Below are 15,075 nucleotides of genomic sequence, written 5' to 3'. Positions count from 1 at the left end.
ACTTTTTAGTCAGGGCAACATACAAAACAGTTTATTATTGGAAGTAGAAAAAAGAAGTTGCCCTGTTTTATTAATTTTTTATGCTAGGTAACTTGAACCCTTTATTTGAAAACTTTGTTTTTACTTTTCATCTATTATTTTAAATTTGTTATTCTGTCTCTGATACAAACTCATTTGAAAATTAATTCCAAAGTTTTCTGTTTAAAAGTTTGTATTCTAGGCAGGCAGTAAATGTGTATGTTGCTAAGAATCCTTGGAACTCTGACATCCAACTACCAATCAATAGCACACCCAAATGCTACATTCTACACCTAGAATTACCCATTTCTCAGTTTAAAGAGATCTTAAAGGAATTAGGTCACCTAATCCAACCTTCTTATTTTACAATTGAAGAAACTGATGTCCAGTGACTTGAATAAGGTCATACAGACAGTGAATAGCAAAGTGGGACTCAAACATAGCTCCTCTAAATCCAAATTCAGCTGCTTGTCCCCCCACCCCAATCCCACACTGTACCACATTATGAGGCAAGTTCCCTCTCTCATTGTAGAATGTAGAATTGAGGAAATCCTAGAATCTCAGAGGTAACAGGTACCTCAACCTCCATCTAGTACAACCCACGTGTAAATATGAATCCTTTTGATAACATGGTTGATAAGTAATTATCCAATGTTTGCCTTGAAGGCTTCCATCAAGGGAAAATTCACTACTTTCTAAGGCAGTCCATTCCATCTTTGAAAAGCTATCTAATCATTAACAAGTTTTCCCCCTTACCTGATGTCTAAAATAACTTTTTTGTTTCTATATTATTTTGTTGACTTGGGTTGAATTCACAGTCCATTAAGACCTCCAGATCTTTTCCTAATGAACTGCTAACCATTCTTCCCCCATCTTGTATTTTGGAAGTTCATTTTTGGAGCCCAAGTGGATGACTTTACATTTATCCTTATTATATTTCTTTTCATTAGATTCAGTTCAGTATTTCATACTGTCAAGAGTCTTCAGATCCTGACACTGTCATGAGATATGTTGGCTTTCCTGCTCAGTTTTGTGTCCCATGAAAATTTGGGAAACCTCTTATCAATGTATTTCCTTTTGATTGAGTAATGATAGTCATGAAGTCATGGAAGTTCAGTGTATATAGAGATCTATCGGCCATGCAACTAATTCTTTCTTTTTCTGTCTTTGAACAGGGAGAAAAGAAAGTTAATAGTAGCTTTTTTACTTCCATGAAGCTTCTTCCTTCTAAGTTCCATTGTCTACCACTTAATGCCAAAGTAACTGATGGTATTTTATTTAGTAAAATAATCTTCAGGCTGACAAAAAGTTAGGGAGTTGAGACCCTGTGTGGAGTTTATAATACATTCTAGGGATTTTTGCAGATGGAGATTACTCAACTGTAACTCTGACCCCATAACACAGTTAGCAGGGGAAACTGAGAATAATAGACCAACTTTCAACAATTCTCCCTCTTCAGCTGCCCTTTCAACAATACCCTTTGTCCAAGAGGCAAAGAAGAGACTTGAAGCCCAAACCCCATTTGGGTTTCAAAGAGACAAGAATGAATTAGTTACTTTCATTCTCAGGTGGAGAAGTCCATCAACAACCTGAACATTCGTATGCCTCACCAGCTCTTCATCAATGGGAAGTTTGTGGATGCTGAAGGAGCTAAGACCTATGAAACCATCAACCCAACAGATGGAACTGTGAGTTCTGGCAAGCCTAGCTCTTTCCTCTTCCCATTCAGTGCTGATCTCTATCTCATCCCTCATTTGCTCTGAAATCTTGAATAAGTTATTTAGTCTTACTCAGTTTCCCCATTTGTTAAATTAAGATTATAAATGCTCACTGCCCTGTCCAGTTTATAAGGTAATGACTAGGGGACTCAAATGAGATTAAAAATTAACAAATTCTTTGGCAGCAGCAAATTACTACCACTGTGTGAAGAAGTAGATATCTGGTGCCTCAAAGATTAAGAGGAAGGACCTCAATTTGTTTGCTTGTTTCACAAAAAAATGAGTTTTATGGGTGATGTAGAAAGAGTAAGAGAAGAAAAAGGTAATTATTATCTGACTTTCCACCCCCCCATCTTTCATGAGCCTACTTCATCTCCCATCTAGAATCATATAGAATCATAGATTTAGAGATAGAAGGAAAGCTAGAGGTCACCTAGTCCAACCCTTTCATTATATAAATAAGGAAAGTAAGACACAGAGAAAACAAATAATTTCTCTAAGATCACATGAAGGAGGGGAAGGAAATATTGATTAAGGGCCTCCCAAGTACCAAACACTGACCTAAATACTTCACCAATATCTCCTTTAATCCTTGCAACAGCCCTGATGGGTGGATGCATTATTATCCTCATTTTACAATCAAGGAAACAGAGGCAGATAAACCTTAAGTGACTGTTCACACAGTTCTTGAGGTTGAATTTGAATTCAGATCTTACTGATTTCAGATGCCATGTATTTTTACTCACTGTGCCACCAAGCTGGAAAAAGATAAAAGTACCCCTCAAAGTGACTTGCAGTCTTCTCACAAGTGTGGAAACAGAGTTTAAAACATCAATAAAAGAATTGGAGAAACGTCCCCAGGGTCCCAAGGGACTTGCCCAAGGTCACAGCACTGCTAGAAAACTCCAAGGTTTCCTGTCTCTTCCTGACTGCTTTACCTCAACTGGAACCAGAACAACCAAGACCACTTCTAGTCTGAGTGCCCCCAAAGATCCTAGGGATAGATGTCCTGAGCCTTGGGCCTCTCAGAAAACCTTGTGCCTGGCTTTGTTTTTCATAGGCTATTTGCAAAGTGTCACTTGCCCAGATATCTGATGTGGACCAGGCTGTAGCCGCAGCAAAAGATGCCTTTGAGAATGGAGTGTGGGGGAAGATAAACGCCAGAGACAGAGGACGACTTCTCTACAAGTAAGCAGAGTAACTTTCCTTGTCTCTGGGAGTGTTGGGGTTTCAGACCCAAGCACTGGGAAAGGGGACCCAAGGCTGTTCTTCCCAGGCCCTGTCTTCAACAAGAAGGAATCCACTATTCCAAAAGAACCAGAGGGCTTGGCAGAATAGCACAAATATATGGAGAAAGCTAACAAATGAGAAAATACAATAAATGCCAATTGACTTCCATCAACCAATCACAGAATTTCAGAATGATAGCATATCAAAGTTGGAAGGGTCCTTAAAACATAGAACACCAGAACTGAAAGAGCCTTTAGAACTTGGTGTGTCAGTGCTGGAAGGGTTCTTAGAACATAGAATGCCAACATTGGAAGAAACCTTGAAATCTAAACTGTCAGAGTTAGAGGGCATTTTAGAACATAAGACTGAGATAAGAGGGTCCTTAGAACATAGAATGTCAGAGCTAGAAGGGACGTTAAAACATAGACTTTCATAGCTGGGAGGTCTTTAGAACATAAGACTGTCAGAACTGAAAGAGTCTTGAGAACATAGACTGTCATAGATGGAAGGATTCTTAAAACAAAGAATGGCAGAACTGGAAGGAACCTTAAAACATCATTTTCATAGCTGGAAAAAAACATCAACTTAGAACATAGACTGCCAGAGCTGAGTCTTTAGAACATAAACTTTCAGAGCTGGGAGAGTTCTTATAACATAGAAGGTCAGAGCTAGAAGAAGCCTAAACTGTCAGAGCTGGAAGGTATTTTCAAACACAGACTGTCAGAGATGAAAGGGTTCTTGGAACATAGCCTGTCAGAGATAGAAGGGACCTTAAAACATAGACTTTCCTAGTTGGAAGGTCTCTTAGAACATAGACTCCCAGAGTTGAAAGAGTTTTTAGAACAGAGACTGTCAGATTTGGAAGGGTTCTTAGAAATTAAAATCTCAGAGCTGGAAGAAACCGTGAAACCTAAGCTGTCCGAGCTGGAAGGTATTTTAGAATATAGACTGTCAGAACTGGAGTGGACCATACAAAATTTAGGGCTAAAAAGGTCTTTAAAATTCAGCACATGGAATGCTAATTCTAGAATTTTAGAACATAGAAGTTATTGAATGACTGGATCAAATGGCACCTTCTATGGCCAACAGAAAACCAGGCTTAGTAGAAAATAAGGCTGCCATATGCCGCTGACCATGAAATGGACTTCCATGCCTTAGTTTCCCATGTATTTACCCCAATCATTCAACAAACCTATGTTAAGCTTCTATTGTTATTCAAGGATTGGGCTAGGCACTGTGAGTTATTAAATAGAAATAATTCAATTCAGCTCCATAAACATATATTAAGTGGGAATGGGTGTCATACTGCCTGGTGCCAGAGATCCAGAAGCAAAAGTGAAACTGTCCTTAGGGAAAACAGCTTGAGCAAAGGCATGGAGACTGGAAAACCTGGGAATACTTGAGAAGAGTTGTCTGAGTTTCCTGGATTCTAGAATGTCTGAAGCACAGTAATATGATAATGATCAAAAGGATAGGATAGGCTAACACTGTTGTGGGAGGCCTTGAATGCCCAGCAAAGCACTTTAAACTTTACTAGGGAGGCACTGAAGATTTTTGAGTAAAAGAATACCATGACAAACGTGTATCAAGTTGATGTGTCTTATAAAGGATGAATTGACAAAGGGAAAAAAATAAATGTGGGAAAATGTGGTTCAGGCAGGTACTCATGAGGGCTGGTACTGAGCTGATAGTCCTAAAAATACAAAGGAGATAGGTATGAAGGATATTTTGAAAAGTACAATCCATACGATTTGGTGATCCCCCGCCTCCTTCTCTTCTCATATCCAAAGATAAACCTAGTTTCAAACATGGGAGACTGGGTAAATGATGGAACCAGAGGAAAAAACTGTTAAAGATGGAAGGAGCAAGTTGGGAGGAGGGGGTAGATTGAGATTGCTTTTGAGTTCCTTCCTGATAGCCCTACTTCCCCTCCAGGTGCTTAATGCCCCCAAATCCTTCCAGACCCACTAGCAAATCTTCTCTCAAGTCCTAGCTCACTCTAAGTGTAGAGAACAGCTCAGAATATGAACCCTGCAATGGGGACTAGCATTTTTAACAAGCATCAAGCTAATGGGAATAAAACTCCAAGAACAGAATTTCAGACACTACTCAATGAATGAAGGAGGCCTTGGGGAAAAAGTGCAAAACCAGAAGATCTTAATATCCCTGAAAAATATTAAAAAAAGCATCAGACTAGAAACCAAACAACCTGGATTCTGGTCCTGATGCCACCACAAATTTACTATGTGGCTTTAGATAAATTAGTTCCCCTCTCTGTGTCTTAGGTACCCAAGCTGTAAAAAATGAGATGATATTTGTCCTTCATTCTCAAAGAGGACCATGACATCAGAGAGATGATGCCATGACAAGCACATGAAATGGATTTGAGTGAAGAGGTGCTGTGCTAAGTCACCAGCTTCACTTTCTCCAGAGCCATTAGGTTCAGTGGCCAGATATGGATATGGGTATAGAAAGAGGACCATGACATCAGGGAGGTGATGCCATGACAAGCACATGAAAGTGAGATGCGGATTAGATGAACTCTGGAGTTCTTTCCAGTCCTAAATCTTCTGATCCTTATGAATTCTGGGACACCTTCCAGCTCAGCTCTGCCAGACGTTTTCAGCCTGAGGAAGATGATCTTTGGGGTTTATATGAGCATCGAATGAAAGGCTGGATACATTTAGAAGCAAGGCTGGGCCTCTGAAGTGATGTAATATTAAACTTTGGCACTTTTCCCATCTGTCCTTTTCTGTCTCTCTCTACTCCTGCCCTTCTTCCTCTCCCCTCTTCCTGTGCCCCACTTCCTTGAGGGTCTTGCTGCCAATTAATCTCTTAAAGTGGTAGCTGATAAGGGCTCAAAGTAGTCCTCCTCTCAATTTTCCAACTGCCTTTTCAAGGCGGGTTTTAGGGGAGGGAACATTCAGACATTCCAAAGCATTCCAGAAACATCTCCTCTCTCAGTTAACTCACCCTGGTACCTTTTATGGGCTAATTAAAGATAGCTCCATCCCAAATGTTCACATGGACTATTTGTTTCTGACCTGTGGTAGAGCCTTCCAAGCTTGCATTGGTCTGATCAGCCACAGTTGGACATAGCGATATCATTTTGGTCCCCTGAGAGTGAAGGACAACAATCAATATCCCATTACATGCTAAGCATTGGAAATACAAATAGGAGCAAGCAAAACAATTCTCCCCCACAAAGAGATCATTTTGTAATGAGAAAAGATAGACTATATGGGGGAATTTTAAAGTGGGAATGCCAGTGAAGAGAGGAAGACCCCAGGGTGGAGGTTTCCCCAGGTCAGCAACATGACAAATGAGAAGGAAGAAGGGACAACAAAGTTCTTGGAGAGCCCAGGTGTGAATGAGGTGAAGCAATACCTGAGACATGCTGAAAATGGCAGAAGGATTTATTCCTTTATACTCTTTGCTGAACACCATTTATCATTTAAAGTAGGGATGGGATTAATGACAGCAAAGGTAAAAAAAAAATAAAATCATACTCAACATCTGCTGGAAGGGATACATTAGTAATGGAGAATGACATCTCTTTCTGGAAAGTTTTAAGGAGAAGGTTGGTGTGGCTAAGACACTGACCCGCCTGGTGTCCTCCCTGGTGGGATGTGATGAATCAATCAATGCAATCAGTCAGTTTTGATTAAACTTGAGCTAGGAGAAGGGACCCTGGCATGTACTGGGGGACAGACAAGCAGGTGGAGAGCATGAGTCTTGTTGTTGAACAGCTTACAGGAAGGATGCCAACATTCTAATATTATAAACTGCTTCTTAATTAATGCAAATGAATTTCCAGAGGGCTTTGAAATGAAAGTCATTTTTTTGTAGCAGCCAAGGGTTTCATCTGGAGATGTGAAGGGAAGGCTGGCCCACATGTACAGCAGGGGGCGGTGTTCTCCTAGTAGTCACCGAAGGCAGCCTTCAAAGGATCAATGATAATTAATTCTACCCACCTCCCAAGAGAGAAGTGAGGGACCCAAGAAGCAGAATCTGAGTGTATGCATATTCACGTACATGCAAAGCCATACACGTGTGCACACATGTGTTTGTTTTGTGTACATAAAACAGGTTGTTTTGATGGGTATATTTATGTGTATTATGTATATATGTATGTGTATATGCCTATTTGTGTATATATGAGAGAGACACATGGTCAACATGATTGTTTTGTTTGACTATGCATGTTTGTAACAAAGATTTTGGTTTGGGTTTTTATTTTCCAGTGGGAGAAGAGGTAGTAGGGAGAGAAAATGGATTTTTAATTTAAAAAATATAAAATATAATTTTAAATAATACACAATTTGAGAAGACTGAATTAGAAATTTGGAGAGACAGCCACACCATGAACTTTCTGCTGCTGCTTCTTCTCATTATTCTAATTTATTTCCATGTCCTTTGATTTTACATCACTTTCATTTCTGAATCTTCCTCCTTCATATCTCCTCCATGCTACCCTGTACCCCCAATACCCCACATCACTACTGAGTTCATTTTCCCCTTGGAACAGAAAATAAAAAGAGAGGAGATAGTTCAGTAAAATTAACACCCCTATTAACCAAGTCTGGTGGTCTATGCAATGTTCCACACCTATAATCCCCCATCTTTGCAAAGAGGCAAGAGGTTCTGCTGTAAGCTTGCACTGAAACTTTAGACAAGTCATTCCCCTTCTCTACTTTTTTTAAATCTGATAAATTGAGGTGGCTATATGTCCTCTAAAGTCTCAACATATATTTTATGTGTGTGTGTGTGTGTGTGTGTGTGTGTGTGTGTGTGTATCAATCAACAGAAGCAGATAGTATTGTGAGGGTGACCAAATTTTTACAAATTATACATATATATATATATATATATATATATATATGTATATATACATATATTTCTATTTACTTTTATTTATTTAAGGCAATGGGGTTAAGTGACTTGCCCAAGGCCACACATCTAGGCAATTATTAAGTCTCTGAGACTGGACTTGAACTCAGGTACTCCTGACTCCAGGGCTAGTGCTCTATCCACTGTACCACCTAGCTTCCCCCATGAAATATATTTTTAAAGCACTTAGCAAAATGACTTTAAAAAAGAATTCCCAGTCTTGTACCATTTCCCGATTTATTTTTTATTTATTTTTGATGACTTCAATAACCAACAGGTTGACTTAGAAATGAGAAAACTGCTGAATTTGGGGCTTCAAAGCTAGAAGGTACCTTCAATATCCCTGAATTCTAACTCCCTCATTTTATAGTTGAGAAAACTGAGGCCTGGAGAAAGGAAGTAGTCTTCCAAGTCATTGGTCTTGAAATCCAGTGCTCTTTTAACTCTACCCAAGGTGTTAGGGTCTCCTTGGGAACTAATCTCGGGCTCTGCCTCCTCCAAACCTCATGTATCTGCCCTTCTCCAGAAAGGCAGGAATGTGGGCAGGAAAGTGCCCAAGACCTAATCTTTGCCTTCAAAGTGTTAATGATCAAGGTGGGATCAGAACCAGAAGGATCTCTAGAGATCATCCCTCCTTGTTTTATGGACTGAGAGATGGAAAAGATGGGGATTGACTTTCTAAAGTCACCTAGCTTATGAGTGGAACCAGGACTTGAATCCAGGTTTTTTTCTCTGTAAGACTAGTGTTCTTACCATCCACATAATTTCACTACATAAGAATTAATAAACTTTGCAAGACAGCTTACAATTGAATGATGTTATTTAAGTGGAAAGAACACCGTACTGAGTTAGGAGATGTAGGTTCTAGTCCCATTTCTCCCAATAGCTAACTGATAATCCTGGGGAAATCATTTAATTTTCTACTCTGTAAAAATGAGAAGATTGGGTTAGATGCCTGTGAACTTCTTCTCAGATTTATGATCCTCTATCCTTAATTCTAAGACTTTAAATGTGTGGTATAAACTCTACATGTAGAGTCATCAGATCCTTTATTGTATAGTTAGGGAAGATTTCTTGGTGGAGGGTGGAACTAGACCGGACAGTGAAAGATAGGGAAAATAAGATGGTGGTGGGTGGCTGGAGAGCAAGATGGAAGTGACCATTCCTTTTCTTGTCCTCTGGTCTGTCCAGGTTAGCTGATCTCATGGAGGAACATCAAGAAGAGCTGGCCACCATTGAATCCATTGACTCAGGAGCAGTATACACATTGGCCTTGAAAACACATGTGGGCATGTCTATACAAACCTTCCGCTATTTTGCAGGCTGGTGTGACAAAATTCAGGTGAGATCCATCAGACCTGTGCATCACCAATCTGACCTCCTCTCTTAAAGTCTGGATCCCCAGGGATCAGGTCAAGGTCCCCTCATAAAATGATTCTCTGAGGATATGAAGAAAGAGGAATTGGCACCAGACTCCTTAGGAAACAAAGGGGAATCACAAGTTTCCCTCTGCCTAGGCAGGGAGTTTAGTGGCTTGAGCCCTTCAGAATGGAGAACCCCAAGATATCAAAGATAGAAGTTTTCATGAAATTTAAACCATATCTTATATCTCTCCATTCTTGCGTAGAGAACTCAGTGGTAGGGATAGAAAGATGACTGACCTGGGACCTGCTCTTAGAGAGCTTGTTATCTAATGAAGAGATGGACACTTAAATAACTATGGTACAAGAAAAAGTAAAATAATCATAAAGGAGACATTGTGAAAAGCAATGTGGCTTACATAGTGAAAAGAACCCTGGGTTTGTAGATGGAGGCAATAGTTCCCAATCCCCAGCTCTACCATTCTCATTGTTACTTGTATGGTCTCAACTTTCTAGACATTGATTCTCCTTCTGTAAATGATGGGTGTGAATGAGATGACCTTTGAGATCTAAATCGACATCAGCTCTTAGCTGAAAGTGCTAGGAGAAACTTGAGGGATAGAATAGTTTAGGGGAATCTGATGTGGATCTCATAGAAAGAGGAACTTCATAAGAAAATCATTGAGGGGAAGGAAAGAGAAGATCCATTCTAGAAAGGGAGACCAGGGGATAAAGGCAAAGAGAAGATAAAGGATTTGATGAGGTATATGAACAAAGGTTCTAGAATGTTGAATATATGACGAGAAGTAATATGGGAAAAATTTGGGTGAGTGAGTGGGTGAGGACTTGATTGCAGAAAGCCTTGAATGCCAATAAAGAATTTAGGAAACAAGGGGCTCCTTGTTTTTTGAGTTTTTGAGCAGAAAAATGACCTGGCTAGAGTAGAATCCCATAGTTTTTCTACATAAACGAGTTGACTTCCCATCAAATATACTTTCCACTCTCATCTTTCACCAAAGGAGGAGGCTTGGAAAAAATCCTGAGAAGTCACAGGGGAAGAAGGAAGGAAGCCCACTCCTCTACTACAATATACCCATGCCTGCCACAACTGCACAGTACTCTACAAAGCCCAGAGGCCACAGCCTTTCCCTGGGATTATCTTCCTGCTGAGTTAATAAGTCAATAAGTGACAAGAATCTCAAATTACAACACCCACTTTACAGAAGAAATGATGGAGGCAAAAGAGAACCACCTGAATGATTTAGGGTCCCATAAGAGTCTGAGGAAAGAAAGATGGGGTTACAAAGTCACAACCGCTCATGTTCAAATTCAAGACACGTTCTAGGTTAAGGGATACCTGACTTCTTGTTCCCAAGCCAAGGACAAATTGCCAAGATATCCAGTGGGCAATATATACCTGACTGGCCAGAGGGAAGGGGAAAGAGGGTTGAAGATCTTGACATATCTTTATGTTTGATTTCCAGGGTACCACCATCCCCATTAACCAAGCAAGGCCTAATCGCAATCTGACCTTCACCAAGAAAGAGCCAATTGGGTGAGTCCCATCACTTTAGAATGCTTCCATAGAAAGATTTGGTGGCAAAGTCATCAGAAAGTTGGACCTGCTCCATTTGGAAGGCTTCCTTCGTTACTGATTGTGATCCTTCTTTTATGAGAGGCAATGTGGTGCAATTAATGAATTAGCAAGCATTTATTGAGCACCTACTGTATGCAGGCACTATGCTACATACTACAGATAAAAAGACAAAAAGGAGACAGTTCTTGCCCTCGAAAAGTTTACATTCTTTTGGGGAAATAACATGTACACATAAATTTATGCAAACCCTATGCAAGAGAAAAAAAAGATCATTTTAATGGAAAGAGAGGCTAGCAACTTGGGGAGGTGGAAGGGGAGACTCAAAGAGAGAATAAGATGGGAAAAGACATCTCGTTGCCATGGAGAGAGCACTGGATTTGGGGTCATAGCACTGGTTTTAAATACTGGCTCTGCTAATTAGCTGTGTGATCTTAACCAATTCACTTAATCACTCTGGTCTTCAGTTTCTTTCCTCATCTGTTAAATCTGGTCAGACTGAAAGGTCCCTTCAAATTATATCTAATAATCTCTTAAGGCTTTCCAAAAATATAGTGAATCAGAATAGTCAAGCTAAGTGCACCCGGGGAGGGATACCAGTGGTTTTCTCTGGCGGTCTATCTGACTGGAGCACTCACTGGGAAAGGCTGATCCTCACCCCACCCCATACTCCCCCTCATACTTCTAAAAAGACCTAGGGTTCAAAGGCAAGCTGTCTGCCCAGAAAAACGTTCCCACTGTCACCAGGAAATAATGGCCTGGTAATCCAGGTACAACACTCCTTCCTTTGAGTTAAGTAATTGAAGGTTTCCTTAAGTAAATTAACAATCATTATATCAATAAATTAATAAGTAAAGTACATTTTATTGGCAGAACCTTACAATGCAAATATTGTAGAAGGTGCTTAGAAACTATAAAACAGAATCATATGTCATAGTATGTAGAGGTTATCATAGTAGGAAAGGAATCATATTTGTCCAACCTGCCCATTTGACTGATGACAAAACTGAGAGTGCAAGAGGTAAGATGACTTGTCAGAGAGGAAAGGAACCTTTGAGATCATCCAGTCGACCCCCCCCCCCATGTCATAGAAGAGCAAAATGAGTCCCTGAAAAGGGGAAAAGGCTTAAATACAGTCACAATGATTTCATAGCAGAACTGGATCTAGAACTCCTGAATCTGAGTCCAGGCTTCCTAGGTTTCTTATGATAGAATATCAGGATCTGAGAGAGGAGAAAGGGAAAATGGAAAGAGGTGGAATGGAATGGGGGAAGGAACTCTGCTTGATCAGGACTCGTGTATGATTGCCTTGGTATTTAGGGTCTGTGGCATCGTCATTCCCTGGAATTATCCCCTGATGATGCTCTCTTGGAAGACGGCTGCTTGCCTGGCTGCTGGGAACACATTGGTCATCAAGCCAGCCCAGGTGAGGTGCAAGGATTGGGAAGCTGATAGGGTGTAGAGGAGGAGAGAGGGTAGACTTAATCATAATAATGTGTGTGTCTCAAATCTGAGTCTTAATAGGGAATTCCTCTATCATGGAACTCTTCAGAGCAAGCTGAACAATGGTCCATTAGGGCAATGATATCTGAGCTCCCACTTCCAACCCCAGGGTTTGTGATTTGGTTGAGGAAGGAATTCTCTTCTCCAGCCCTCTTTCCCATTGGGCTAACTCCAAAGGTCCTGTTTCTTTTCTGGGTAGCTTTCCTGCCATCTCTACCTGTACTAAGCCTTTCAGCCTATCTACAGTCTAGTATGTAGGTAATATTCTGGCCTTGTTTATAGAAATGACTATGTTATGAGTATCATGAGAAAACACTAGCCTGAGAGTCAGGACTTGGGTTTGGTTTCTGATTGTCACTAGCTAATACTGTGACAATGGGCTAGTCATTTTTCCTGCTCTATAAAATGGGAACAACACATAACACAACCTACCTTAGAAGATATGTCAAGGGCATATAATAAACATTTCATTTAAATTCTTTTTCATTCTTTCTTTGTAATATCATGTTTTAATTAAAAAAATTAATAAAATTAAAAATATTAATAAAAATATCATTGACTGATAGCCAGGACACAGGATTAATGAAGGAGTAAGAAGGGGGCAGAGAGAAATCAATATGAGTTCAAGTTGTTGCAAGAAAATAATCACATCTCTATGATCCACTCATGACTCTCAGATCTATACATCCAGCTCTAGATTCACATCATCAATCATTTATTGGCCATTTCTGACTGAATGTCCAAGAGATATCTCTCATGTCTGTCTCATGAGAGACTCAATATGTCCAAAACAGAATTTGTTCCCTTTCCCTCAAACCCTCTTTTAGACTTCCCTGTTTCTGACAAAGACACCACCAATCTTCCAGATTCTCTGCATCATCCTTGCCTCCTCACTCTCCCCTCCCTCACATACAAATTTTTTAATCTTGATGTTTCTCCCTCTCCAATATCTCTTGTATCCAAGCTTCTCTATTTACCTATCTTCCATCTTAAAGTTATCGTTATTTTTTGGATTTTTGCAATGACTCCCTACTTGATCTTTTTGCCTCATGTCCTTCTTAGCCACCCCCCCCCAACAGCTTACAAATTGATGTGACTATCATATCATTCCCATGATCATTGAACTCCAGTTTGATAGACAATGGGGAATTTTTGAAGCTTTTCTTTTAGGTTTTTGCAAGGCAATGGGGTTAAGTGGTGTGCCCAAGGCCACACAGCTAGGTAATTATTAAGTGTCTGATGCCAGATTTGAACTCTGGTCCTCCTGACTCCAGGCCCAGGACTCTAATTGCTGCACCACCTAGCTACCCTGGATTATTTGGTTTTTTAAAATCATTTAAGGTTAGAGGGAACCTTTCTGGTTTAATTCCTTTATCCTATAGTTGAGAAAATTGAGGGCTGGAGAAGTTAAATAACTTGGGGGAAGGGTCACATATAGTGTTTTGGAGCCTGCTCAAATCATTAGAACAGCTGATTATTAAATTTTCAGGGTATACATTTATAGCTCAGAAGTCAGCAAATATTACAAGTCAAGGCTTGATTTATTACTGTTTTAGGAAGTGTCTAATTAAGAAAGTGATGGCAGAATGTTAGCAATACAGATCAAACTTAAAATATATTTAGGCAGCCACTTGTTAAACAATTTCCCAGGCACACCCCTGGTCACATGGATAGTAATCATTTCATGCAATCAATCAGATCAGCTCCTGACAAAAGTATTAAATGTCACAGTCTGGAATTGAACCCTGGTCCTTGGACTCCAAATTCATCCTTCTTTCTACTGCTCTGTACCAAAGTTCTAATGTTCTATGATTCTTTGAGGAAAAGGAGCCTTAAAAATGAGAAGGCTCGGGGCAGCTAGGTGGTGCAGTGGATAAAACACTGGCCTTGGAGTCAGGAGTACCTGGGTTCAAATCTGGCCTCAGACACTTAATAATTACCTAGCTGTGTGGCATTGGGCAAGCCACTTAACCCCATTTGCCTTGAAAAAACCTAAAAGAAAAATGAGAAGGCTTTGAAGAGATGGAGAGGCTGGAGGAAGTTCTGTAAGGAGAAAGGAGTAACCTTGGTTGTTCATCTGGAATCATTTAATCATATCAAAAATGATAGTTCTATTTTTCCATGTTTGACATCTGGAAGCCACCTAGTACATAAAAGAAGGTGGCCCGGGATGGCCAGTGGGTCTGATATCATGTAATTCTCTCTCTGTACCACCAGGTGACACCACTGACTGCCTTGAAATTTGCAGAGTTGACTGTGAAAGCTGGCATTCCCAAAGGCGTGGTGAACATTTTACCAGGCTCAGGTAAGGGGGCAGCAGGAAAGGACAGTGTTTCTCTGACTCCCTTCTCAGGAAGGAAAGGTAGGGTATCTTACCTGGACAACTTCTCCAATTGGATGTCTTATAGGGAGCTGGAGCATCTTCAAAGACCAAGAATTTGACCTTGGGAATTGCTAACTAAGGAAAGGAGTTGGTAGTGATTATAGTGGTCCTGGTGGTGATGGTGGTGGTGGTGGTGGTGGAGATGACACTACTACTCTACCACCACCACTACTACTTTCTCTTTATCCTTCCTCCTCCTCCTCCTTCTAGGACTCCTACTACCACCACCACACCTTCTCTTCCTCCTTTTCCTTCTACAACCATTAATAATAATAATAATAATAATAATAATAATAATAAACAATGAGCAGCAAATAAGGGATAAAGAAGAGAGAGCTGAAAGTTAACCATTAGCTAAAAAAGACAAAAAGAACTCCA

The 15,075-nt window shown here is 40.2% G+C and overlaps 1 protein-coding gene across 1 annotated transcript in view; it reads left to right on the top strand.

Annotated features, from left to right (window-relative positions):
• LOC141496200 (cytosolic 10-formyltetrahydrofolate dehydrogenase-like) overlaps window positions 1-14,776 on the top strand; it is a 53,134-nt gene extending 38,358 nt beyond the window's left edge. Inside the window, exons 11-16 of the mRNA XM_074198451.1 lie at window positions 1,587-1,706; window positions 2,797-2,924; window positions 9,048-9,198; window positions 10,702-10,772; window positions 12,132-12,237; window positions 14,532-14,776. Coding sequence (XP_074054552.1) covers window positions 1,587-1,706; window positions 2,797-2,924; window positions 9,048-9,198; window positions 10,702-10,772; window positions 12,132-12,237; window positions 14,532-14,756 — 801 coding nt within the window. The 3' untranslated portion in view covers window positions 14,757-14,776. The remainder of the gene's footprint in view (window positions 1-1,586; window positions 1,707-2,796; window positions 2,925-9,047; window positions 9,199-10,701; window positions 10,773-12,131; window positions 12,238-14,531) is intronic.
• Window positions 14,777-15,075: the final 299 nt, after the last annotated feature.

This window comes from Macrotis lagotis, chromosome 8, assembly GCF_037893015.1.
Source record: "Macrotis lagotis isolate mMagLag1 chromosome 8, bilby.v1.9.chrom.fasta, whole genome shotgun sequence".
In the NCBI taxonomy this organism is placed as follows: domain Eukaryota; kingdom Metazoa; phylum Chordata; class Mammalia; order Peramelemorphia; family Peramelidae; genus Macrotis; species Macrotis lagotis.
Note: the sequence above shows the minus strand (reverse complement) of the source record. Positions and strands in the feature narration are given on the sequence as shown.